The sequence below is a fragment of the Trachemys scripta genome, chromosome 1 (genome assembly GCF_013100865.1).
Source record: "Trachemys scripta elegans isolate TJP31775 chromosome 1, CAS_Tse_1.0, whole genome shotgun sequence".
Lineage (NCBI taxonomy): Eukaryota > Metazoa > Chordata > Testudines > Emydidae > Trachemys > Trachemys scripta.
Genome location: NC_048298.1, coordinates 189,006,063 through 189,033,656, shown reverse-complemented (window position 1 = coordinate 189,033,656; position 27,594 = coordinate 189,006,063). Strand labels below are relative to the sequence as shown.

Below are 27,594 nucleotides of genomic sequence, written 5' to 3'. Positions count from 1 at the left end.
AACTTGACTTCACAAAAGGACAGCTTTACTCTATACCAAGGCACTTGCTTAAGAGGTCTCTGCTGCATTTTCTTAAGAGCCATACAGTATATAATGTATGCTTTTGTTTCAGTTTGTAAATAGGCATTACTAATGTTAAAGTTTGCTCATACAATCAGGGCCGGCTCCAGCATTTTTGCCACCCCAAGCGGTGGAAAAAAAAAAGCCATGATCGGCGGCACTTTGGCGGCAGCTCTACCGCTGCCACATTGTTCTTCGGCGGCAATTTGGCTGCAGGTCCTTCCCTCTGAGAAGGAGAGAGGGACCTGCCGCCAAATTGCCGCCGAAGAGCCGGACGTGCTGCCCCTCTCCGTTGGCCACCCCAAGCACCTGCTTGCTGCGCTGGTGCCTGGAGCCGGCCCTACATACAATCACACATTGCTTTGCTGTAACAATATTGTTCTCAGTCCTCTCTCTCTTTCATCTTCCTGTCTGTATCTCTCTTCTAGTTTCTGTTTTTCAGAGTCCATGCTATAAAAAGTAGAGTCTACACTTCTTCTGATTTGCTCAAACTGACTAAAATCAGCAACATATTTTCCATTTTGAGAGAGAGAAACCACAGGCACAAACTCATAACCCCAGTGGATCTCCTCTGGTATATAAGAAGTTCTGCTTTGGCAGACGGCACTAGTGGATTCTACTGTGGCATTCAAGAGGACAACCAGTTCAAAATCCTTTTCTTTTAGGTTTTGGGGTGTGAGATCTCTTAAAGGGCTACTCTCATCCAATAAATGGTAAAAGGTTAAAGGTAAAATCAGAAAAGGACTTTCTGAAGAGGAGTCAACATGGAATTTGACACTGGCTTGGTTGAGCAGGATCCTCTCCCCTTCTTTGGTTTCATAGGTTTGAAGAAGTTTCCCAGACAGCTGACACTGAATCAGAAGACTCTTCCTCATATTTGCTACTCTGATCACAAGGCAAAGCTCTCCATTGTGTTTGGTAATTACAGCACAATGACTGAACTTAATAGTCTCAGCCCGTTTTTTGGGTCTTGCAATTTTGGCCAAGAAGGTACCAGTGATAAAGATCTCAATCAAGGTTGTGATGACCAGCTGAGCAACCAGGAGGAATATGGCATGAGGGCACTCCTCTGTGATGAAACGAAAGCCATAACCAATAGTTGTCTGTGACTCCAAAGAAAAGAGAAATGCCCCAGTTAGTGAATTTACTTCCTTGACACAAGGCATATGTTTGGGGGGGAAATGATCCCTTTCTAAATCTCCATGAAGAAATGCAATGGCATAATAGATAACTCCAAAGAGGAACCAGGTCATCACAAAAGTAGCAGCAAACAGGGTAAGTTTGTATCTCCACTTCATGTCTATAACCGTTGTCCACAAATCTTGAAGGTAAAGCAGGTATATACCATCTACTTTGTCAATCCTCACATTGCTGTGACCACTTTTGGACATCACCCGGGGTCTGTGTGTCTTGAGGTCAGCGCTGATGATACCGTTAACGAGTGGGGCACTTGACGTATTGATTTGAGTGGTGCCCATTTTCAGTTCCTCAGTTCTAAGAAGAGAAAAAAAGAATTCAGTTACTTAAAGTCAAAGTACATGTGCCTTAAAAATCATTTGAAAAACACAGAAGGACAGAAGTACACAATCATGACCGCATTACATATGTATAATAAAGGAATGCCCCTGGAACAAAAAGCTACCATCATATAGTGTCTGATATTAAAGCTATTTGACTTTTTTTTGACTTTCGTGACTGCCATATAAAGAGAAATGGACTATCTTATGGTATCTTGGAAAAGAAATTTGACCAAGCTAAAATCCTATGTTAGTACTGTGTTTTTTAAAAAGGCATGAGGTAAAATTCTTCTCATATATTGTTGAGAAAGCAGGAGAGACTTGTTTTGACTACTATATTTATTCCCACTCATGCACTCAGGAGAAGGATTTCATTAAAATTAAACACATTTTGATGCTTGATTTAGAATGCCGGACCACCTTTGTCTTGCAAAACAATACAGTCAAAATAAGCAAAACAAATTTTGTTCATGGCTAATTAACTTCCATAAGTGATATAATCAATCATTTCTAGCTCTTCCCTAAACATATAACTAAGCTACAGGGAAACAGCATAGTCCTGTGAACACATAAAAGAGAGTTTTGGAAAGAAATATTTGCATCTGAAAACGCTTCAAGGCTCTTTGTAACATATAGCACTCCAATTTCAAAACAGTCAGTGGAAAACAGGAGGCAATTCACAAATTCAGCATTCTAGCATTAGGCCCTGACCTGTGCAAACACAGGAATCAATGGAGCACAAAACTCAAGAAGTTTGTTTACTGTGAACCAAGTTCAGTCCAGATGGAGATTAAGTGGGAGTACATTCAGGACGGAACAAAACCCACAAAGTGCAGGAGAAGGTTGCCTGTGCCAGTTTGATGAGGCAAATAAAGAAACACAGCTTCCAGGACAAGACAGTGGTTGCGTAGTGCAAGGACAGGGGATGTTACAGTAGTAGTTTCCAATAACAAAACTTCCTGCTCTAAAAAAAGCCCACTGTGCATCCTTTGTGCTTTTGGCAGGTCATACAACAAACATTGGTTTGTTCCATTGTTTTGCTTAAAAAGAAGCTTTAATAAGTGTTTCTTTTTTATGAACCACAGGAAAAAAAAGTTCTCCCTTGTAACTACTTAAAAGAAACTCACAGGAAACTCAAGACCTATTTGTGGTGGGAGGGTGTGCCTGCCCAGGACAACAACATAATTGTTCAGTGTTGTAACTTTCCTGTTATGTCAATAAAAGAGAGTTTTGTTTACTAAATACACTGATAACCAAATTACTGTTTTTCAGGGGGAAAGTAATTGCAATTTTATTTGTGTTGTCACACTGTAATTCATTCAGCTTTTGTTTTAATCGTTAAAGCTCATTTTCCTTATTTTAGGCTCAGTTTTAAAATATTAAAAAAAAAATAGGACTGCACTGGTGATCCCAGTAGGAGACCTTTTATTTGACAATCAAACCACCACACACACTGTGTAGCATGTCCAGATAAACAGAAAAAAAAAAAAAAAAAAAAAAAGACCAAGTGATCTTAAAAAGAACTACAGGAGGAAGCAGAAAAAGCAAAATAAAACACAGCAGCAGATGAGCAACTGCTGTTTAGACAAGCCCAGAATTCAAATGGTGCTGCCAGAGAAAATACAGCGTATGTAAGTATATGCAACATGCAGTGTAAAACTCATTAGGAAAAAATGCATGCCATACAGTCAAGAGGCTCCATTGCCCACATCAAGCATTACCATGATATAAAAAGTGCCTAAAATCTGTCCTGCTATCAATCCTATCTCCTCTAAAGCTCACTTCTCCGTAGTCTCTGCTTCCATTCATGAGAAGTGATGGGTTACAATTAGTTCTCTGCCACAAGTAGCTTTAATCCGCTAAAGGCCAAATTGTACCTGGACTTTGAGGCCATGCAGCAGAGTAAGGGCCAGCCCCACTCCCCTGTGCAGCCTACCAGCATTGCTGCTTCGTGTGCAGGGGGCAGAGCAGGCTCCCCAGAACTACTACCTCCTACCAGTTGTGCAGTTGTGTGAGGCGTGGGTGGAGAGAGCCAAGGACCTGCCCTCTTCCCTCAGGGCACCAGTTAGTGGAGTTGAGCTGTTGGGGGAAGGAGAATGCTGGGCCTGTGAGGTGGGAGGGTCCCAGAGCTCGGGCATCTACACCACAATTAAACAGCCCCTTTGCCTAAGCCCCGGGAGCCCAGTGTAAACATACCCTAGTGGGCTATCGCAAAACAGTCTCCTCCAAGAGAGCAGGGAGGAGCCAGGGAAGGAACTGTGATTCGAAGGCATGATTCTTTCTCAGGGTTGCTCGTGGCATGGAACAGTTACAACATGTGCTGCCTCTTCCAAAGACATCAGATTTCAGTTTAGCTGTAAGTGACCTACAGAATGTTCCAAGTAACCTCCCATTCACCCCTTTACTCAAGCGATCTGCAAGTCTGTCCCTGACATCCCCAGCCTTTTCTCCACTTCTGTGGTGGGGATTTACACATCTGTAGGTTGCTGGATCTCCCTTAGCTTAAATACGAATTATAATGGCTTCATTCTGGTTTTTGCTAGGCTCCTCTCTTGATTTGTATTTCTATATTATCTCAAGGCTCTCAGCTCTTCAGATACTTCCTTTGGTATTCTGGAATGGATCCCATCTGATCTTGGACTTTTTTCTGACTTCCTGCATTTTCCCTGTTACATCATCTATTCCTGCACAATTTTGAATTCCTTTAGTATATTTCTTCCTCTCACAGGAAATTCATGTTGGTTTTCTCTCGCTATAAAAGTACTTCCTCTGTTTGGTGTCATCCTAGCTGCATGAATAGCGGAACAGAAGCATTGCCATACTGTATCAGACTAGCAGCCCATCTAATCCAGTGCCAGATGCTTCAGAGGAATGAACCCTTGAGTAACCAGTTATGGGATAACCTGCACCTAAGGTAAATTTTCTCCAAACCCAAATAGTTAGAGATTGGCTTATACCCTGAAGCTTGAGGGGTTTTATCCCTTCCAAAGCTCTTGGTTTTTAAAATGTTCTCTATTTTAACAGGATAGTCTTGTTACTCAGATAAATATTGAATCCCTTTTTGGACCTGCTAAACTCTTGGCCTCTGTGATATCTTGTGGCAATGAGTTCCACAGGCTCACGGTGAGCTGCCTGGATAAGTATTTCCTTTCTGTATTTGCCACTTTCCAATGTCATTGAATGTCCCCTTGTTCTTGTGGAGATTAGAGAGAAAGACTGAACAGAAGTTGCCAATCAACCTTCCCCCTCTAATTCGGAAAATATCCTTTCTAAGATGAGGTAACCAATACAGAATCCCAAATGAGGGCAAGTCACTGAGTTATATAATGTCATTATATTTTCCTTAATATTCTCCATCTCATTCCCTATGCATCTTTATATACAGGCATCTTAAAAGATTTCTACAGGGTGACTTCCTTACATTTGGAATTTTTTAGTTCTGTCTTGATTCCCTGCCCAGCTTTTATTCTACTTCTTTTCCTTTCAATTTTTTCCTGAATCAGCAAACATTCCTAAAACAACAAATTTACATTTTTTCAAAGAAACATTCCCAATAACAATAACATGCTAGTTGTAAGGGAGCAAACTAGTTGATTTATACTGAAGTGAAAACTACCAAAATTTAGCCAAAATACCCTGTTAAAAAAGAAACCAAACCCCACCCCAATTCTAACTACAGAATTAATTGATAGCTTAAAGAAACAGTAGCATAATAAGGGAAGGGAAGGACGAGTCTGATATTTATATTGTACTGTCATGCCCAACAGTTAGCCCCTCCAGATTTCTGGTAAGAACTCTGGATCCACCAGAAGAGAGATTCCCCACCAGAGTGCACACTGGTAAAGGACTTGAATGCACACAAGATCAAGAAAGCTTAGAGTTATGTACCAAACCACTGACAATCAGTATCTTGATGTTAACACTGACTCCAAGGGCCACATTATCAAAGAGCTGAGACCCACTTGCATACACACTAATGTCCACACCGTACAACTAGAGTTGCTTGTTTAGGACCTACTTGAGCCTACACAAATCAATTAAAGAAGACAAAAGCATTATTTGGTCAAATGGCCTCAAATGCCTCCTTTCTTATCCATCGGATATGCTTTGCCAATGGAGCCTCCCTCACTCTCCTCTTGGATATAAATGGCTAAAACTTACATTGCTCTTTTAGCCATTGTAAGCTACCAGCATTTGAAAAAAAGAAAACAAACCTTTTTCGTCTTGAGATCTTTGACAGGTCACACATAGGGTTGCCTGACATCCGGTCAACCCTGGTTGAAAAGGGACTCTGGGGACTCTGGTTGGCACTGCCAACCAGGCCATGAAAAGTCTGTTCGGCAGCGCAGCAGGGACCCGGGGCTAACGCAGGCTCCCTACCTGCTCTGGCTCTGTGTTGCTCCTGGAAGCGGCTGCCAGGTCCCCGCGGTCCCTAGGCGCTGGGTCAGAGAAGGACTGGGAGACTCTGTGTGCTGCCCCTGCCCCAAATGCTGGCTCCACAGCTCCCATTGGCTGGGAACCGCAACCAATTTGAGCTGGAGGCAGGCAGCGCTTGCAAGCACGAAGACACTGCACAGACCTGTCTGGCTGCCCGTGTGCCTAGAGGCCGCAGGGACCTGGTGGCCACTTTTTTCTCTGAGCCAATGTAAGTGATGCCAGGACCCCATAACCCCACCTGCACCCCAAACCCCTCATCCCTGGCCCCACCCCCAGCCAGAGCCCTCACCCCCCACACACACCCTAACCCCCTGCCCTAGCCTGGAGTCCTCTTCCGCACCTCAAATCCCTCATCCCCGGCCCCACCCAAGAGCCTACACCCTCAGTTGGAGCCCTCACCCCCTCCTGCACTCCAACCCTCTGCCCCAGCCGGGAGCCCCCTCCTGCACCCCAAACCCCTCATCCCCAGACCCATCCCAGAGCCCGCACCCCCAGCTGGAGCCCTCACCCCCACACACACACCCTAACCCCCTGCCCTAGCCCAGAGCCCCCTTCCACACCCCAAACTCCTTGGACTGAGGTGGAGATGGACATAGGAGACGGAAGTGTTGAAAGTCTCTGGGTTAGGCTAAAAGGAGTAAAAAACAAGGGTGATGTCATGCTAGGAGTCTACCACAGGCCACCTAACCAGGTGGAAGAGGTGGATGAGGCTTTTTTTAAACAACTAACAAAATCATCCAAAGCCCAAGATTTGGTGGCGATGGGGGACTTCAACTATCCAGATATATGTTGGAAAAATAACACAGCGGGGCACAGACTATCCAATAGGTTCTTGGACTGCATTGCAGACAACTTTTTATTTCAGAAGGTTGAAAAAGCTACTAGGGGGGAAGCTGTTCTAGACTTGATTTTAACAAATAGGGAGGAACTCGTTGAGAATTTGAAAGTAGAAGGCAGCTTGGGTGAAAGTGATCATGAAATCATAGAGTTTGCAATTCTAAGGAAGGGTAGAAGGGAGAACAGCAAAATAGAGACAATGGATTTCAGGAAGGCAGATTTTGGTAAGCTCAGAGAGCTGATAGGTAAGGTCCCATGGGAATCAAGACTGAGGGGAAAAACAACTGAGGAGAGTTGGCATTTTTTTAAAGGGACACTATTAAAGGCCCAAAAGCAAGCTATTCCGCTGGGTAGGAAAGATAGAAAACGTGACAAAAGACCACCTTGGCTTAACCACGAGATCTTGCATGATCTAAAAAATAAAAAGGAGTCATATAAAAAATGGAAACTAGGTCAGATTACAAAGGATGAATATAGGCAAATAACACAGGAATGCAGGGGCAAGATTAGAAAGGCAAAGGCACAGAATGAGCTCAAACTAGCTACAGGAATAAAGGGAACAAGAAGACTTTTTATCAATACATTAGAAGCAAGAGGAAGACCAAAGGCAGGGTAGGCCCACTGCTCAGTGAGGAGGGAGAAACAGTAACGGGAAACTTGGAAATGGCAGAGATGCTTAATGACTTCTTTGTTTCAGTCTTCACCAAGAAGTCTGACGAAATGCCTAACATAGTGAATGTTAATGGGAAGGGGGTAGGTTTAGAAGATAAAATAAAAAAAGAACAAGTTAAAAATCATTTAGAAAAGTTTGATGCCTGCAAGTCACCAGGGCCTGATGAAATGCATCCTAGAATACTCAAGGAGCTGATAGAGGAGGTATCTGAGCCTCTAGCTATTATCTTTGGAAAATCATGGGAGACGGGAGAGATTCCAGAAGACTGGAAAAGGGCAAATATAGTGCCCATCTATAAAAAGGGAAATAAAAACAACCCAGGAAACTACAGACCAGTTAGTTTAACTTCTGTGCCAGGGAAGATAGTGGAGCAAGTAATTAAGGAAATCATCTGCAAACACTTGGAAGGTGGTAAGGTGATAGGGAATAGCCAGCATGGATTTATAAAGAACAAATCATGTCAAAGCAATCTGATAGCTTTCTTTGATAGGATAATGAGTCTTGTGGATAAGGGAGAAGCAGTGGATGTGGTATACCTAGACTTTAGTAAGGCATTTGATACGGTCTTGCATGATATTCTTATCAATAAACTAGGCAAATACAATACTATAAGGTGGGTGCATAACAGGCTGGATAACCGTACTCAGAGAGTCGTTATTAATGGTTCGCAATTCTGCTGGAAAGGTATAACAAGTGGGGTTCCGCAGGGGGCTGTTTTGGGACCGGCTCTGTTCAATATCTTCATCAACGACTTAGATATTGGCATAGAAAGTACGCTTATTAAGTTTGCAGAAGATACCAAACTGGGAGGGATTGCAACTGCTTTGGAGGACAGGGTCATAATTCAAAATGATCTGGACAAATTGGAGAAATGGTCTGAGGTAAACAGGATGAAGTTTAACAAAGACAAATGCAAAGTGCTCCACTTAGGAAGGAACAATCAGTTTCACACATACAGAATGGGAAGAGACTGTCTAGGAAGGAGTATGGCAGAAAGGGATCTAGGGGTTATAGTGGACCACCAGCTAAATATGAGTCAACAGTGTGATGCTGTTGCAAAAAAAGCAAACATGGTTCTGAGATGCATTAACAGGTGTGTTGTGAGCAAGACACGAGAAGTCATTCTTCCGCTCTACTCTGCGCTGGTTAGGCCTCAACTGGAGTATTGTGTCCAGTTCTGGGCACCGCATTTCAAGAAAGATGTGGAGAAATTGGAGAGGGTCCAGAGAAGAGCAACAAGAATGATTAAAGGTCTTGAGAACATGACCTATGAAGGAAGGCTGAAAGAATTGGGTTTGTTTAGTTTGGAAAAGAGAAGACTGAGAGGGGACATGATAGCAGTTTTCAGGTATCTAAAAGGGTGGGATCTGAGTTGCTACAGAGAATTCTTTCCTAAGTGCTGGCTGGTGAGTCTTGCCCACATGCTCAGGATTTAACTGACCGCCATATTTGGGGTCGGGAAGGAATTTTCCTCCAGGGCAGATTGGCAGAGGCCCTGGAGGGTTTTCACCTTCCTCTGCAGCATGGGGCACGGGTCACTTGCTGGAGGATTCTCTGCACCTTGAGGTCTTTAAACCACGATTTGAGGACTTCAATAACTCAGACACAGGTTAGGGGTTTTGTTACAGGAGTGGGTGTGTGAGATTCTGTGGCCTGCGTTGTGCGGGAGGTCAGACTAGATGATCATAATGGTCCCTTCTGACCTTAAGTCTATGAGTCTATGAGTCATAAGGAGGGGGGAGAAACTTGTTCACCTTAGCCTCTAAGGATAGAACAAGAAGCAATGGGTTTAAACTGCAGCAAGGGAGTTTTAGGTTGGACATTAGGAAAAAGTTCCTAACTGTCAGGGTGGTTAAACACTGGAATAAATTGCCTAGGGAGGTTGTGGAATCTCCATCTCTGGAGATATTTAAGAGTAGGTTAGATAAATGTCTATCAGGGGATGGTCTAGACAGTATTTGGACCTGCCATGAGGGCAGGGGACTGGACTCAATGATCTCTCGAGGTCCCGTCCAGTCCTAGAATCTATGAATCCCTGGCCCCACCCCAGAGCCTACACCCCCAGCCACAGCCCTCACCCCCTCATGCACCCCAACCCCTGCCCCAGGCCAGAGCCCCCTCCTGCATCCAAACTCCTCATCCCTGCCCCCACCCCCAGCTGGAGCCCTCACACCCTCCTACACCCCAACCCCCTGCCCCAGCCCAGAGTCCCCTTCCTGTACCGCAAACCCTTCATCCCCAGCCTCACCCAAGAGCCTGCACTCCCAGCCCAGAGCCCAGACTCCCTCCCGCACCCCAACCCCCTGCCCCAGCCTGGTGAAAGTGAATGAGGGAGGGAGGGAGGAACGGGGGATGGAGCGAGCCGGAGCAGGGCCTTGGAGAAGGGGGGGGGGCATGGGCAAGGCCTCAGAGAAGTGGGGGTAGGGGGCGGGGCAAGGGTGTTCGGTTTTGTGTGATTAGAAAGTTGGCAGCCTTAGTCACACAAGGTTCAGTGGGTTGTACAAGTGTCTCAGAAATTCTCACAACTTTGTCCACCATCCCTCTGGACTACACAAGTGCTGCATGGTGGCAGGTTCTGCTCTGTGACAGTTGACCAGCTAGACCCTCCTCCATGTTCCAACACATGGAATCAGAAAGGTGGGCAGTACCTGAAAATGAGCTCCTCACCTTCCCCAGGGTGCAGCATCCAGTAATAGAGCCTTGTCACCTGAAACCCTGGACACTTCCAGCGACTGTTACTTCTAGGCTCCTGGCTGGGCTCCAGGCTGGAGGAACAGTCTCCTCTACAGCTGGGACCAGGGAAGGACAGGCTGGTAGCCCATGTGATCAACAGAGCCAATATTTTTTTAAATTAATTGCTTTTTATTTGTAAAAGGGCTGGACCCTTATGCCTATAAATATATCTGCCTGTGGCTGATAGATCAGTTCCTGAAGCTAGCCATTTAATAGCCTGTCCATTTGCCTCTCCCCAACCACCAGTTGATACTAAGGCACATAAAACAGAATCCAATGGATGATATGAATAGCTCTCTCTGACTAACCTTAGACATGCATCTCTCAGCGAAGGGAGTAAAACATCCAAATCCAGTCATGGTTTTTCATAAGTTTTTCTATGCCTGACACATTTGGTCAGTCGAGGAAGAGGTCAAATCAAACAAGTCTTGGGTGTTCCATTGTGTCCAGCAGAGATTCATATCTCTCCAAGGGCCTGATCAGGGTCATTGCTATTGATTTGATGTGTAAGATGCTCTGGTACCACAATGATGGGCCGAAGAATAAAAGAAGATAGATAGATAGATAGATAGATAGATAGATAGATAGATAGATAGANAAGAATAAAAGAAGATAGATAGATAGATAGATAGATAGATAGATAGATAGATAGATAGATAGATAGATAGAAAATCCATCCAAGTCAATGATTCCGTTGGTTTCAATGGGCTTTAGATCAGACCCCTCAAACAGGTTTGAGGAACATAGTCCCTGCCACTGCCCATGTCCAGTAGATAAACAGAGGTTTTTGCTGTCCACAGAGCTATCAATCTAGAATCCTTCATGAGCACCATTTTTTTAAACAAACTAAACGGTTACTAAAGTTTGTTTTTCTGTTGTATGAAACAAGTTATAAAATGCTGCTGGAACAGAGACAAACATTTATGCAAAGCATCACCAGAAACCTGTTATGTTCAAACTTTTTTATGAATGACTTTTCCTCAGTAACAAAATGTTCAGAACTTTTTTATGTGGCTCTTGCTGGGATATTATTTTTTCAAATTCCTTAAGTTCAAAGCGCTTTCATCTTTACTCTTTATTAGCATAGCCAGGCATTCTGACTCCTAATTCCTGAGCGGTGCTCTGCCCTCCCATCACCCTTCCTCTAGTTCATGCTGTGCAAACCTTACCTGTCTCTTTAGGAGGGCAAGTCTAAACAGACACTAGTTCACTATGAAGTCACACTTTCCATTTCTGAGGCTCGGAGTGCTGGAATTAAACTGCAGGTTACAAAGAGCCATTATCAGCTGAACATGCTTATCATCATAATACTTAGCACTTCCCCACTGTATCACTTACAGCTTCAAAGCACTGTACAAACACTATTTAATGCTCACAACACTGCTGTGAAGCAGGCAAGCATCCCTAGCCCACTTTATGTAGGCAGAAAGGAGCAGAGAGAGAGGCCAATGTCTTAGCCAAAGCTGCATAACAAGACAGTAGCCAAGCCAGGATTAGAACTCCGAAGATCCTAGATCCTACCCATTTTTTGTCCAGTAGGCTTTGCTGTATGAGGCTCCCCATTTCTTTTCCCCTTACCTTGTTAGTGTGCCCTCCTGGGGTCCTCCATCCCCATGCTCTCTCCCCACTTCCCTCTGGGGTGTGTCTTTTCCCTGTGAGGTATTCCTAGGTGTGCTGTTTTCCCTTGTCCTGGGAGGTATCCCCTTCCTGTCCTGCCCTCCTTAGCTCTTTGAACTAAAGGGGCTCTACCTATTTGCATGTGTTACCACCACAGTATATTGGTCTCTTACATGTTTTATTTATTGCTTTACGAGTCTCTTATGTTAGGCAAGGCTGATAGCACCACCTACAGTGAAGGTGGTCTGACACTTCCCATTATCACACCCTGTTTTCAGTTATAACTTTGCCAAACTTTAACCATTTGGGCTCAAATTTTCCATGCTGGGGGTCTGCTGCAGGGTGAATTATTTATGGGAGCTTCAGCCAAAATGGTTCAACCATTTCCAAGAATGAGGCTAGGGGGAAATATGTTGTTTTATGTAGTGGCAAGTGTCCATAGTTCTGGGGCAGCCCTGTTGTGTGGCTGGCTTTGGGGATAGAGACCTCAGGGCTTCCTGGGTCCATGGTTCCAGGGCACCTCCTCTCTGGCATGGAGCCGGGAGCCTGGAAACGCTGGGAGCCCCCACTCTAATTATAGCTTGGATCCAGTCTCCATAGCAAGTAGCCTGGAAACCTTGAGGTTCCCAGGGCTTCTAGGCTTTCCAGCCATAACCTGGAAACTGGGGGATTCTCAGGACTTCCCAGCACGGAGCTGGGAAGTCTTGGGATGGATTTCCTGAATGCAGCTCCTTGGCAGCCCCATCCTACAGACTGTCCTGGGATGTGGAGATCAGGGCTTCCAGACTGCCAGGCCAGCTGGTTCCCTGGGTTGGGGGAGACATTTGGCCTGTCTGTCTGGAAGTCCTGGCATTCCCAGCTCAGGTAGTCCGTGTAGCAGGGCGGCGCCTAGCCACAAATCCCTGTAATCCATTCCCTGGCAGTTTGTGGTGAAACTAACAGGATTCTTGTCAGGTTTACTGCTGCTCACTCCTGAATCCTATCAAGATTCCTGTCAAGACAAGAATTCTATCAATTTCATGCAGCCTAGGGGAGCCTTTTTCATTTCAGAAACACTCTGAGTCAGCATTTTCAAAAGAAACCATTTCTGGAGTTTCAGGTTCACAGGAAAATGTCAAAACATGGTTTTGGTCCAAGTCAGAATGAAAAATTTTTAAATGTGAAAATTTCTTGTGAACTAGGCCAGCGCTAACAAAGAGCTAATTTCTAAGCAGCCAGAGCGCTACTCAAGGTGCTTAGCCCTCTTAGCACACTTCACTGTGAGAAACAATGCAGATCAAAGACTTTACCACAACAGACAATGCAAAGGACTTTATGGTGTGGGACAGTGAAGGGGACAGCAGTTCATTGAATGGACTCTCCTTAGTAAACCTGAATGATTAAAATGGGTTAGGTGGTGGTACCTCCAGGCAGGACCAGGCAAGCTGCTCCTTTGGGACTGGAGGAGACCTGCAAAGAGACACTTGGACTACTGATTCCAATGAGTGGATCTTGGTGGATGGGTGAGGTGGTACAGTCAGGGGACTCCCATAGCAGGGGGGACGGAAGTTAGGCAGACTACGGCCAAAGTTACTGAAATGGGTTGGGTCTATTTGCATATACATTCTGGTGCTGCGTTTTCCCAACTGGGTTCTCTTTCCCATAATAAAGATTTCCTTCTGCATACGCAGTCGCAGAGAGCTTGTGCACAAGACAGCTCAGTCTGTTAATGGCTAGGATGCATTTAACTTTCCCAGGTTTCTGGGAGGGGGCTCGAGACATCAGTTTAGTTATTTGGTGAGAGGGACCCTACTTATATTGAACCTGACTCTTATTGCTGCTGTTAACTTCCTGGCAGAAGGGTTACCTGTGTATATACCTTAAGGGAAGCTCACACTGTTGCTACTGATGAGGACTAGGACTGGTACCTGCCTCCCTTGCTGTATGCTGCAGAATCAGAGACAAAACTAGAAGAGGAAAAGTCCCAATGAGAGGTGGAGGCATACAGTGCAAATAGCCAGACAGATGATGAAGCAGAAAGAAAGGCAGAATTTGCTTCTTAGACAGCTTCTGCACAAAGGGACCCTCTGCTGGCACCTGGGGAGCAACAGCACTAAACCCTCACACAGGGCTTGTCTTCACTACCGTGCTAGATCGGCGCCACTGCATCAAATGCTCTCCTGGTGACATAATTACTCCACCTAAATGAGAAGCAGAAGCTACGTTGGTGGCAGAGCATCTCCCACCAACGTAGCACAGTGTAGACAGCGCTTTAAGTGGATGTAAGTCGTGTCGCTCGGGGTGGTGGTGGTTTTTTTCACACCCCTGAGCAACGTAACTTATATCGACTGAAGTGGTAGTGTAGACAAGCCCTCAGTCTCAGCTGCCTCGGAACCAGAAATGGGGCAAATCAGGACTCTCCCAGGCAACCTGGGGCAGCTGGTAAGTCAGGCTTGATTTTTGTTAAATGCTGATGCTCAATTTTGCTAAATTGATAAGGATTGTTAATTCTGGATCTCAGCCTCTGTGTAAGCAGAAATATTACTGGTCAAAACCTTTATCCAGGGGCTCAACAACCTGGGGGGCAAAAGAGGGGGGGTGAGACAGTGGCCTCCAATTGCAGGCAGATTATTCATCCAGTTGTAGGTTGGACACTCCTGTGTAAAGTTTGTCACCCTGTCCAGGACTGATATAAAATCAGGCATGGTTTTGTCCAGTATCATTGCGACGTGGATGCACCGAGAACGTCATTTTACAGGGCACGCTGCTCCACCCCTGCCAGCATGGCCTCACCATTGCACCCTGGGATAGAGACTTTTATCTGTGATATTTCCACTTGGTTTATACCATGTTAGGTGTTACAGTCGCTGAGCTCCAGAATTAAACATCATCATCCATTTAGCAAAATTGATCACCAGCCCTTAAACAGCAAGTCAGGCTCATCCTGTGACGTGTCTGTGCATGCGAGGCCATGCTGCTGGGGGTGGGGCAGCAAGCTCTGCAAAATGGCATCCTCTGTGTGGTGTGACTGCACAGCCGCAGGGTTGTGACAGCAGGGGTGGGCCCACACCACTCCGGAAGTTCATGCAACCGAGCTGGATGTCCTGTATTCTGGGGATGCGTTAATGGCCACCCTACCCACTTTGGCCCCTGACCAGAGCAGGACATTTGAGTGGCATTGTGCCCCCATGCACCAGTTTGCAATGCCACTCACTGGACAGCCAGGCCAATTGGAATATCACTGCAACCCCATGTGCCTACTTGGTCCCCCAACTTTTGTAGTCTTTCTGGTGCCCATGGGCATGGGGGCCTCCCAGCTGCTGGGGAGCAGTGGAGCAGAGGATACCTGGAATTCCCAGCATAGTTTGAGGACTGGAGCTGGGCTTTCAGTGCTTTCTGGGGAAGTGGAGATGCAGAAGGAAGATGGGATCTGGGGCTCCCCGAGCTGCCTACCCCCTAGTGAGGATGGTGCTCTTCAACTTGACTGCCTCACTGAGTAAGAGCATGGAGCTGGGTGTGGGGGCAGAGAGACTGCGGGGCTGGGTGCAGGGAGCGCATGCACTGAGTGAGTCTGGGGTCACAAGAAGGGAGTGCATGTGGAGCTGGGTGCAGGGGGACGAGCACAGGTCTCTAGGTGCAGAAGAAGAGAGCTTGGGAGAAGGTTGCAGGGCGGGGGAGGGAGAATCCTGGTCCCCTCCTCAGGAAAATTCTGGTTGTACCCCTGTCTCTATCCATCTGCCATACCTATACTGCCCCCATTACCACATTATCTGAGTACTGTATTTATTAACAACACCTCGGCGAGGTAGGGGAGTGCTATTATCCCCCTTTCCAGATGGGGAAACTGAGGCAGAGAGAGAGAGGCTAAGTGACTTGTTCAAAGTCACACAGGGAGTCTGTGACAGACAGGGCCAGCTCTAGGTTTTTTGCTGCCCCAAGCAAAAAAAATTTTGGCTGCCTCCCCACCCCACTGCACCCTCCTGCCGCCCCAGCCCTGGGTCACTGGTAACTTGCTCCCAGGGCAGGTCATTCAGCAGGAATTTTGGATGTGCACAGAACACAGACAGGATTGGTTCCCATATGGTTACAGAACTGCAGTAAAGTGGAACAATTTTCAGCTTGTGTGATTAGAGGATATCTGGATGCATATTATAAGACTGTCCTACATAAACGAGGAAAAGTTGAGGTGCCTTTATTATTCTTTTGTTCCATTCTTTGTTTCTATGGGGAATTTGCCAATGCAATATCACGGTCTTCCTTTTCAACAAATAAAACTAAAACTTAAAAATAATAATATAATAATAATAATAATCATAATAAAAAGGCACTGGCTGTTGAAAATAGCAATTCCAGTCCTAATAACCACTGGGAAGCATTTCTTGCTCAATTTATTCTACTTTTTCCTACAGCAAGTTACAGTGGCTCAGTATATTTGATTTGGGAGAAATGAAGTAATAGCTGCCCAAATTGAGCTTGAGCACTCCTGAATTTTGAGGGTGTTCAAATCTGGAAGGCAGGTGCTGGATTCCCTTTCTGAATATTAGCTAAATCTGGAAAAGAAAAGTCAATTTCTGCTTCCATAGCTCAGAAGTGTAAATCCTCCTACGTGCCTGGTACTGTATCTAAAGCTGCCCAGTCTAGTAGAGCCGCCCCTCCCTTACTTTTCATTTTAAATTCTAGTGGGATCCAGGTACTTGCCTTGCTAGGCTTCAGATAGAGAGGTGCAATGTCCATTTAGTTCACCTGATTCTTTCTTTGGGGGAGAGCCCAGGGCTGGGGTGGCAGGAGGTGCGAGTGCAGGGGGGAGAAGAGCCCAGGGCTGGGGTGGCAGGAGATGCGGGTGGGGGCCAGAGCTGGGGCAGCAGGGAGGGCAGGTGCAGGGAGAGGAGAAGAACCCAGGGCTGGGGTGGCAGGAGGTGCAGGTGGGGGGGGGGAAGAGCCCAGGGCTGGGGCGGCAGGGGGTGAGGGTGGGGGCCAGGGCTGGGGTGGCAGGAAATGCGGGTGGGGGGAGAACCCAGGGCTGGGGCAGCAGGGGGGTGCAGGTGGGGGCCAGAGCTGGGGCAGCAGGGGGTGTGGGTGGGGGAGAGTCCAGGGCTGGGGCAACACAGGGGTGCGGGAGAAGCCCAGGGCTGAGGTGGGGGGTGGCAAAAAACCTAGAGCTGGCTCTGTTCCTACCATTCACAGCAAGCTGCAGCATGAGGTTTCAGTTCTACACTCCTTCCCCCCTCCCTTTCCTGTTAATTGCGGCTGAGGGAATGCTGGGAAATGTAGTTCTTTCTCTGCTCCAGGGCTGGCTCTATAGGCAGGGAGCTAACCAAGGAACTACAGCTCCCAGGGCTCCCTGTTGGTTCTCAGCTCTCATGCTGGATTCTTGCACCCCTGCAAATTTGCCGCCCCAAGCACCTGCTTGCTTTGCTGGTGCCTAGAGCCGGCCCTGGTGACAGAACCCAGGCCTCTTAAGCCAGCACCCTAACCACTGGACCATCATTCTTCTCCCCAAACCTTTGAAATCTATTGCACGTTACTTCTCACTATACATACCTAATGAATTATTAACGTTAATAGGAATAGGCTCTTTGATGTTCACTTCAGCCATTTTCTGCTTAGCACCATTCCTCCTCCACACAAGCACATAGTAAGAGACACTCCCTGCCCCAAACTCCTCAGAAGCCAAGTAGACAAGGCAGATAAAGATTGAGAAGACAAACAGAGGCACAGCAAGGTAAAGTGACTTGCCCAAAGTCCCACAGCAGGTCATGGCATAGTCAGAAAGAGAATCCAGGTCTCCTGGCCCGCAGATGAGTGTTCAATTCACTGGCTAACAATGCATCTAAAATTAACTAGATTACACTAATTTTTCATGTTTCCATTTAACTTCTCAATGATTTCAACCCAAACCAGCTTTTCCAATGCAGCATTGTTGCAGAGCAGAGAAAATGTATTTTAAAGTGTGCCGCTCTCTGCTGGGAGCATAATTGTTAACACAATTGACAACTCGGTAACTCACAACAGCATTAACTTACCCTGGGCTTTTCCTAGTCAGGAGTTCAGCAAGTAGATGAGGAAGCAGACCAGAGTCTGTCCTAGGCCCCAGCAACACTTATTGAAATGCAGAGTACAGTTGCACCTAGAGGTATCACTTTTAAATGGGCAGGGTTTCTTCATTGTAAATAAATTAGGAATAAACAACCACTTGGATGACTCAGAGAATTCGTATGGGATACAAGAGCTTTTTTAGGTCATTGGTTCAGTACTGGCCCACAGGCACTAGTAGTGATCAATGTGTTACCATCTGTTTGGCTTTCTAGGAACTATATACAACCAGAACCTAGCTGGTGTAAATTGGGGTAGGTCCGTTTACTTCACTAGAACTTGGACAGTTTATAACAGTTGAGCATCTAGCTGATAATTTGTTTAGGTCCCAGAATAATTGATCTGTCATTGCAGGATTTTGCCCAGGGAAGGCTGCCGTGTCCCCTCTGTCACCAATTTCAGTTATTCTTTCTTTCTCTCTTTTAACAGACCAGACCTTCGCGCTGCTACATCTCTCATGCTTACTGTCTCTCCAGCGGAGGTTACTATATGTGGCCCAGATCATAACCCTCCAGGGAAAATGCTACAAGGGTGCCGGGGCCTCCACAAAGTTCCCCTCACGGATCCTCCTGTCAGTTGGTCGGGGATTTCCATCGAGGAAAGGGGGGCTTGGTCCCCACAACTGAGGATCTTTGGGTGTCAATGGAAGTCAAGACAGTGCACTGCCCTTGAAACCCTCCTTAAAGAGGATTCCATAGTCTGGGATGGGCTTTACTCCTGAGTTTGCTCTCCATGTGCTTGGGGAAGGAGGCAGGAGGAGTAATGCATGGCTTGACCAGGCACAACCTGTCCTTAAGAACTAACATAGTAAATCAGTTACACATTGCCACGCTATAGGAGGCTTTGCTGTGCTTCCATATATTGGGTCACTCATACATGCTCTGAAGAGCTCTTTCTTTTAAGTAGTTGCCGTTAACTATTTGCTAATTCATTTCACTGCTGCCTGCATGTGCTCTATTACAGTCAAGTTGGGGTTTGTTTTTTAATTAGTCTCAATACACTTGCATTTATAGCAGAGGGTAGGTGTGGCAGCAAGGTACGGCTGACTGGAGGGTGTCAAAATTTTGCTATGGCAGCTTCTGTAACAAACTCACTCCTTTATTCCGTGTCTAGAAGGCCTACAGCATCATCAGTAGTGAACAAAGGGTAGGTGGCAGTACTACCCAGAGGAGCCCCTCCACCCCCCGAACACTCACTCTCTCTCCAAAATAACTTTATTTTACACACTATAATGAAAATACCAAGCACAGCTCTGAAGAGGGCTTAGAAGAAAGTTTATGATGAAATAAAAACATTACATCAACCTGGAAACATCTTCATAAAATCAAATTCTCCTGGTATACAAGAAGCACAGCATGCTATTTAAAACCATACTACAGCTTCGTAAGGGAAGAAAAAGGGCAAGGAGTACAAAGTCCTTCATTAAAAGGTCAGTATATTGCTGGGTCTTTTGGTCAGCTCAGCTCTAATATAGATAGAATCTAAGCTAGTTGGGGAAATACAGCATATTCTTTCCCAGAAACGGGAGAGACCCAGTCACACTACTAGAGTTTTCCATCGCTGAGAGCTATGGGCCAGATTCACCTGTACGCTTCAGCTGCTATGCAAAATAGCAATAAATCTAACATCATCTGCTAGTTAAATCAGATTTATGGCTGCTTTGCATGACCAGAGCATACCAGTGAAACTGGTCTTATGATTTTACAGTATTATAAAGTGTGTTTCCAAGAAAGGACGACTCCTCTTGTCATGGTTTCATCTCAAAACTTGTTTTCTCAGGAAGTGCTTGTGCTATGCAGAAGAATTCCATTGCCTGTGTGAACAAGTTCATGCTGTGGAAGGGCAGATGATAAGACAAAGTATCTTTTTTCCCCATCTAAGTCTATTAGATTTTAAAGCAAAGCTTTAATTTCATTCTGCTAAACACTAACTCGGGCCAGGTCTACACTACATACTTGCTTTGGTATAACTACCTTGCTCAGGGGTGTGGAAAATTCACACCCCTGAGCGAGGTAGTTATACTGAATTAACTCCCATCCCTTCCCCATGTAGACAGTGCTTTGTCAGTGGCAGAGCTTCTCCCGCTGACCTAGCTACCACCTCTCGCAAAGGTGGAGTTACTAAACCGACAGGAGAGCTCTTTTCTATTGGCTTAAATCGTCTTCAGCAGCAGCACCACAGCAGAGCAGCTGCATTGGTGCAGCTGCACCAACACGTTTGTAGTGTAAACCTGCCCTCACTTACCACATGACAGCATTCTGCTCTAAGCTCAGCAACTAAAAAACCCAATTACAGCAGAATTTCACTAATTTGCATGAGCAGCTAGGAAACACACTACAGGTTACTACGGTCTGGGTGAAATTTACTCCTGTATAGTTGGCCAGTACAAGGTCTATGTGCCACTTAAGCTACACAGGCATAAGTGGGAAGTAAATGGTGCCTTAGGCTTCATGCTGTCTTTTGCACAGGGGTGAATTTCAGCCTTTGTTAATGAGTAAACAGCCATGATGAAAAAATAAAACTATTTATATTTTCAAAATCAAAAACTGGGACACTTGTGTAGACATTATTTTTAGGGCTGCGACATAGCCATTCAAAAGATAAAAGTACAGAGGGGGTAAAAATGTGGCTGCGCTGAAGTCAATGGCAAAACTCCCACTGTCCTAAAGGGTGAAACGCTGGCCCCCTTTATTTTGAAAATGTGTGCTGGTGTCATACTGCCAGCTTCTGAGACAGCAGCGACACATGCATGTTACTCAGAGTGGAGGATTTTCTTGCAGCTATTTTGGGTTTTGAATGAGCTGATCATGTATTACTGAATAAGCATGTTGAACACTCACTCCGAGTTAAAGAACAGCTTCAAGGATGGCCACTCTCGTTTGAGTTTTCGTTTTAAACTCCAAATGTTGTAAAGCACACAACCACTTGTTCCCTTGAACTGTTTGTTTCTAGTAAACACAGAGCAAATTCCACTCTTTAGCTCTTAAACAGACAAACATGTGAACTGATGCAATAAAAAACTGGTACTGTCTGGTGAAATCAGGACATGGAGTCACCTTACAGATGATGCATCAGTACATATACTTTGTTCATTTATTCTGACCACCTCAGGTTAGCTTTCACTATGTATAATAGCACTTCAGAAGATAGTACTCTCTTAAATAACCAGTAGTGTATTTTGTAAAAGTAACTTTTGGTGCAGTAGCAGGGTCTACACAGACCTATTAATGTGCAGCACGGTAGTGTGCTTTAGAAATTACATCCCTGTCATGTGCATTACCCCACCATGTAGACATGTCACTGGTAACATGCTTTAACAGTGCAACACTCATTTGCTGCATCTTCGTTGAGTAGTGGATTGAGAACGAGCAGTTGCAAGTATGAGCAGGTTTGCCTATTAACCAAGTGTTAATTTGTGAGGTATTGCTGGATCTAGGCTTGGTTTGGAAACATCTGGTTTTGAATACACATTCCTCTGCACTTCTTGCCTACAGAATTGCTAGGTTCAATTAGGAAAAGTCTTTAGATCGTGACAAAAATGGAACTTCTGAACTGACCCTTTGTGATACCTTAGCCATATCACTAATGTCCAACAAATACAGGGCTCAGAGTATCCTCTTTGAGCTAAATCTTCAAGTTCTTTGTCAAAACGCCCACTGAGTTTTGCTGACGGGCCAAACAAACATGCAGTTCATGTCCCCAAAGAGGTCCCTCTAACCTATGAGTGGCTGCTAACTAAAGCAGTGCAAAGGGGCTATAGCAGAATGGAGAATTGGGCCCTAAGCCCAGACTGTCAAAGGTACTGAAGCACCTAACTCCCAATGGGAGTTCCACGTCTAAACACCTTTGAGGATCTAGGCCTACTGCTCAACTCCGGCAGCAGCTGCTGGTGCATATGCCACTGAGCCCTCACCATCACCCACTTGGATAATGGCTTAAAGCTACAGTCTGAACTTATAATGAGCACTGAAATAGTTATACTATGAAACTAATGGAATGATATTTAAAATGCCAATGGCACTGTCAAATTGGGGCAGTAGTGCTTGTTTTCAGTACCAGCTGAGTGTATTATTTCAGGGCAATTTTCTGTTTCTTTCCTCACCAGTCCATGCATGTGATCAATTTATGGTTTAAAAGGCTTTCTCTCATACACACACACACCCATATATGTTTTCCACTGAAGACTGTGCTTTTTCCTAGACCCACCCAAATTCCAGTACATAACTCACTTGTGTGCCAAGTTTTCATATTCTCCATGCAATGAATGGAAAAAATGCCTTTTCCCCCCACTTCTGCACATTTCTGGGGAGAGGAAGGAAAGGCCTCCAGAAGAATTTGGTTATACCTGTTGTTTCAGAGCAGAAACTTGAGAGGTCCACTGTTAATGAGAACATTCTAGTGCTGCCTGTGGAAGGAAGTTTATGGTGTTGGAATCCCAAACTATTTGATTGTGTTTTCAAGCCATAAATATAGAGTGCTACAGAGATTTTTTTAAAAAATAATTATAAAGTGAAAATAATATAAACTACTAGATTGTGTGGCTCCCTGCTCTGTTTATACAAAGTATTCCAATTACACTCTTGAATGCATTGATGTTTTATGAGGGAGGGTAAACAAAAATCAAAGCTCAGTGGGGAGAAATATTAGGGAGCTTTATAAGGAAATGGTAGCTTGCAGCTGTAACCTTAGAGCCTCCCTTTAATCCAATATGGCAAGGGATTAGAAAGGATTTGTGAAAGGTGCTGGACTGACAGCATTGCCGTCCTCTCCTTATCCACAGTGCAGAAAGGAGAAAGGCTGCAGCACTGTGGGCTTCCCCACACTGCCACAATTGCAGCTCTAGAGGGAATCATTTTTAGAGCTGAAGGGGTTCACTGGCTGCACTCCTCTTCAAGCCCCACACTATCTCCAAAACTAACTGGAATGCCTATGGTGTTCTGAAAGGCCTGATTCTGTTACCTTTACTCACACTGCACAGTGGCCCCACTGAAGCCAGTGTCCCAGTTCACCCCCATGGTGGTAAGGCCCTCAGGACAGGCTCTGGGGGAGGAAATCTCTGCAAGCATTTCCTCATGGACAGTGAGGGGGGTGTCAGCTTTCCTCCAACTCAAACCTGATGATTCCCAGGCTATCTGCTGGAGGTCAGGGCCATCCACACAGAGCTCCTGGGCAGTATGGCTTCATTGGACTGGGCTGCAGTGGCCACTGGGATCCAATATGGTGTGGTGCTCTGTGGAAAAGATAATACAGCCCCAGGCTTCTTATTTTCCAGGTAAACTCCAGGGGAATGGAAGGGAATGTGTATGTCCCCTTGGTCCTTTGCCCATTTTCCCACTGCAGTCTCTGCCCCTCCCGCAGCAGAGACACCCCCCCTCCCCAGACCTTCAGAGAGATCATCACGGATTCCAGAAAGGGAAAGTGCACGGTGGGTACGTGCAGATAGGGAAAGGGACTGTCAGCATCCCTTCTGCATGGGTCATCTCAGGGGCACTCTCTGAGCCAATGGAACTATTTGTGGAACAAGTTACTATTCATCCTAGGTAAAGGTAGCAGAATCCATGCCTAAGCTCTTTATTTGGGGGGATAACTTTGTGGTATTCAGTCCTAATTTATTTTCTCTTCACTTTATGGTTCCTTAGGAAACCCTTGTAAAACCTGTGCTATGCTGCCCTGCAACATACTTCAGAGAACAATGATACATTCCCAACAAGATAAATACCAACCTGTTTTTCAAAGTCAGCATATCTATAACTTCACTGAAGGGAGGTTGTATTGCTTGTTTATTTACACTCTATCTTATCTTTATTATTGTTTCTTTATGATCCTGTCTCAGCTCAAAAGTTCAATGATCTTATGTACTAGGGAACTTGAGAAAGTCTAGCTTTGATCACTGAAGAATTAAACTGGATATTTCTTTCATGTTCTGTTGAGACATAGGTTTGTTCTTTTTTCAGAGCTCCCCAAATTTATTCTTAAAACTCTACAAAATTCAACAACTTGAGTAATTATATTAAATTATTTTTGTCTTAACTTTTCCAGATGCCAAGAAGGTCAGAAGCTACACTTTGATGTTTTCCAAGTCATCTGCTTTACCAGAATAGCAAATATGACCCTTCCCCAACTACCTTATTATGTCACTACTAGGTGTTTGGTTGACAAGGATAACTTATCAGGCTTTTGATGGCTTCATAATGTGTATCACAGAAGAGAACAGAGAAACATTTAAATTTAAACGAGAGCTGGTTTCAGCGGTTTTTCTGCTGAAAATTTCAATGAAAACAAATTATAACTTTTCAGATAAAAATTGAAAATTAAACTATGCGGCCGAAAACCAAAATATTTCTAGTCAGAAATGCTACCGCAGTGACTCAGAGGAGCTGTAGTTTGAATGCCTGATGTTTCTGTTCTCTTGTATAGGCCAGGCTCTTTGGTCTCCCTTCTTGGAGAGGGGAAGTAGTGCATCATAGGAGTCCTGGTCCATAGAGAAGAATGGGGTCATGAGAAAACCAAACCACATCCTCGCCATGAGACACACAACAGCATTTCCTGAATCAAAATGTTTCAGATTTCAACTGAAAACATTTTGGTTTTCAGGTGTCTTTTTGGATGAAAAATGTAAATTTTCCATCAAAATCAGAGACTTTTAATGAAAGATTTTGTTTAATTGTAATCCCAATTTTTTTGATCAGCCCTAGTAAACAGCCATATGTAGTCTCATTGACTGATAACCCTATATAAAGGTAGCTTTTATTCTGTCATCAATTGTTAAAGAGAAGTGAATCTAACAAGGAGTTCTGAAGCTTGAGTTGTGAGGTACTGTAGACTAAATGTAAGGAAATCTTTTCTTGTTTTTACTACATAGCACACTACAAGTCACCTACTCTTGGTGATAGATAATAAAAAAAATAACTAAAAAAGACCCATGAGCTTTAATTTGCAGTAGTGTATTTCAGTGGAATCTGTTTGTAATCACAGTGATGGATTAAAGACGGATCCAGTCCTCACACTTCAAAGAGGCACAGAGCACTGTGTTTCCATTATGGATTATGTGAATGATGCAACATTCTGTCATCTTTGATGCAAATATAACATCAATCCAGAGGCCTTCATTTGTCCCTGTGTTAGCAAAGTGGCACCCCTGGGAAACCCATGATTTACAAAAGGAACATTTTCTGTGAGATACAGCATCCTTTGCTTCATTCATTAAATGAGTAAAACTCCTCCCTTTCTGTTGGCAGCTAGACACTACAATATAGCCAAAATCCATCCCTTCCTCTGTGAACCCACTGCCAAACTCTGGTTCATTAGCTAGGTGTTTTCTAACTTGCCTACTGCAACCATGTGTTCTTGGCCCTTCTCCTCTACCTTATGGCCTACATCCAAAGTGCTCCTGCAATGATAATTTTTCTTTCCCATTATTCTGATCACGACTTCCTCTTTCCTCAGTGCTTGCACAGCCTTCCCTTCCATTACTGCACAAAAGCATAGCTCGCCTTCAAAGTTTCCCATAACTCTGCCTTCATCCACTCCGACCTGGCCTCCCACTTCTTCTGATTCACTTCTGACTGCTCCTTTTGTCTCCTTTGCTGATATATCATCTGAGATTTCTCTCCTACCACTCCATGTGCCTGGAACAGCCTCCCAATTAACATATGTCAAATCCCATCTCTGGCTGCTTTCAGAACAACTTCCCAAAACACATCTGGTTTGATGGAAGTATTCCAGCTATAGTAGCTACATGCCACCTTATGTTTGCCTACAGTGTACCTGTATCTCTTGTTTGTGCTGTATCATACCCCACCCTCTGTCCCGATTTTTCACACTTGATATCTGGTCACCCTAATTAACAGGCAGGTTGTATGTAAGACACAGGAGGTAATTGTTCGGTTCTACTTGCACTGGTGAGGCCTCAGCTGGAGTGCTGTGTCCAGTTCTAGGCACCACACTTTAGGAAAGATGTGGACAAATTGGAGAGAGTCCAGAGAAGAGCAACTAAATTGATAAAAGTTTAAAAAAACCTGATTATGAGGAAGGGTTAAAAAAAACTGGGCACGTTTTATCTTGAGAAAAGAAGGGTGGGAGCTGATAGTCTTCAAATATGTTAAGAGCTGTTATAAAAGGACTGTGATCAATTTTTTCTCTGTGTCCAGTGAAGATAGGACACGAAGCAATGGGCTTAATCTTCGGCAAGGGAGATTTAGGTTAGGTATTAGGAAAAACTTTCGCAATATGAGGATAGTTAAGCTCTGGAAGAGGCTTCCAAGGTACATTGTGGAATCCCCATCACTGGAGGTTTTTAAAGACAGGTTGGACAAATACCTGTCAGGGATGGTCTACATTTACTTTGCCCTCCTTCTGCACAGAGCAGGTGGACTTAATGACTTCTCAAGGTCCCTTCCAGCCCTCATTTCTATGATTCTACATGTATGCAATTACAAAAATGGTATTGGCTGTTTTTAGTAGCACATTTCATTGCAAACTCATCCAATTCCCTGTCCACTATCAGCCCTACCTCTTTTGTAACATCACTTTGATCTCCCCAAAATGATATTTGTTTCTTAATTCTACCATTGTTTCTTAGTGACATTTGCATTCACTGAGAATTAGCCAATAACCAATAAGAAAAAAAGACAAAATTAGAGCCAAGCACTATCACCACAAGCCTCTGACAGATGCTGCTCTGCACTCTCTGTCTTTGCCTTTCATCTTAACATTTTCAAAGTTACTGATCACCCACGAGTCCCATTGATTTCAACCTTAGTTCTGGATGCTCAGCAGATGCTGAAAATCAGGTCCATTATTTTCTAAGGCTGAGAAACAGCAGTCTGTCTGTTGTTCAAGCCTTTTTTATATATTCCCATGTTAATATTTCAGCTCTGACAGCCTGTGTTTTTAAGCAATGTACTTTAACTGATGTTTTCAGAGGTTATTGCCCTCTGTGGCACTTTCACCCTTGAACAGTGAAAGTTACTGTAACAGCTTAAAATGATTAACTAGTTTCATAAGACTGACTAATGTATCTAGAAGTAAATGGTTTGTTTTGTTTTTTTGTTTTGTTTTCTAGCCATTACTCAGAAGCTTTCCAAGAGAAATGTGTTCTTTAAAATCTCCTCTCTTAAAACTGTAAGTCTACAAAATCATGACTACACTCAGCAAAAACAAAACTCCGTTACAGGATACGAGGAGGATGTATCATTGGGACTGCTCGATTGAACTGTTTTCTGCATTCCACTAAAGGACAAACACAGACAAATGGCATCAGGGTAATATTTCCAGTTCTCCATCACACGGGAGTACTGAATATGATGTTGCAAAATTAATGCAAACGTTATTTTGAAGCCTTGAAAGTCAAGTCACAACTTGTCTATTTTATATTGGAAAGAAATAAATCAAGACCAAAGGGCAAATTTTGTGTTTCAGAAAATCCAATTTTACCCTGCAGTACATTCTTCAATTGCAACAACACTCCTGAAAAGGGATGAACTCAAAGGGCCACATACCCTCGAATCCTGTAGTGGCGCTCACATTATTGCGTATGGAAGATGCACAAGGGAAGAGAAGTATGTAGCTTTAAGTATGTTGGTAGAGTTAGTTCAAGAAAAGCAAGGATATGAAGAAAAATAAGACAAACTATTGGCGGGGGGGGGG

General features: G+C 44.5%; 1 protein-coding gene and 1 long non-coding RNA gene across 3 annotated transcripts in view; one reads left to right on the top strand and one right to left on the bottom strand.

The window, feature by feature from the left end:
• Positions 1-335: 335 nt before the first annotated feature.
• The window catches only part of KCNJ15 (potassium inwardly rectifying channel subfamily J member 15), a 32,963-nt gene continuing 5,704 nt past the window's right edge, over positions 336-27,594 (bottom strand). The window contains exon 3 of the mRNA XM_034752822.1: positions 336-1,554. Coding sequence (XP_034608713.1) covers positions 411-1,538 — 1,128 coding nt within the window. The 5' untranslated portion in view covers positions 1,539-1,554 and the 3' untranslated portion in view covers positions 336-410. The remainder of the gene's footprint in view (positions 1,555-27,594) is intronic.
• LOC117867634 lies at positions 4,383-27,580 on the top strand. Of its 2 annotated transcripts, none has more exons than XR_004643452.1 (3): positions 4,383-4,491; positions 23,586-23,712; positions 27,011-27,580. It is a non-coding gene; the product is annotated as an uncharacterized LOC117867634 (long non-coding RNA). The 2 variants fall into 2 exon arrangements; XR_004643451.1 differs by lacking the exon at positions 4,383-4,491 and adding an exon at positions 19,156-19,375.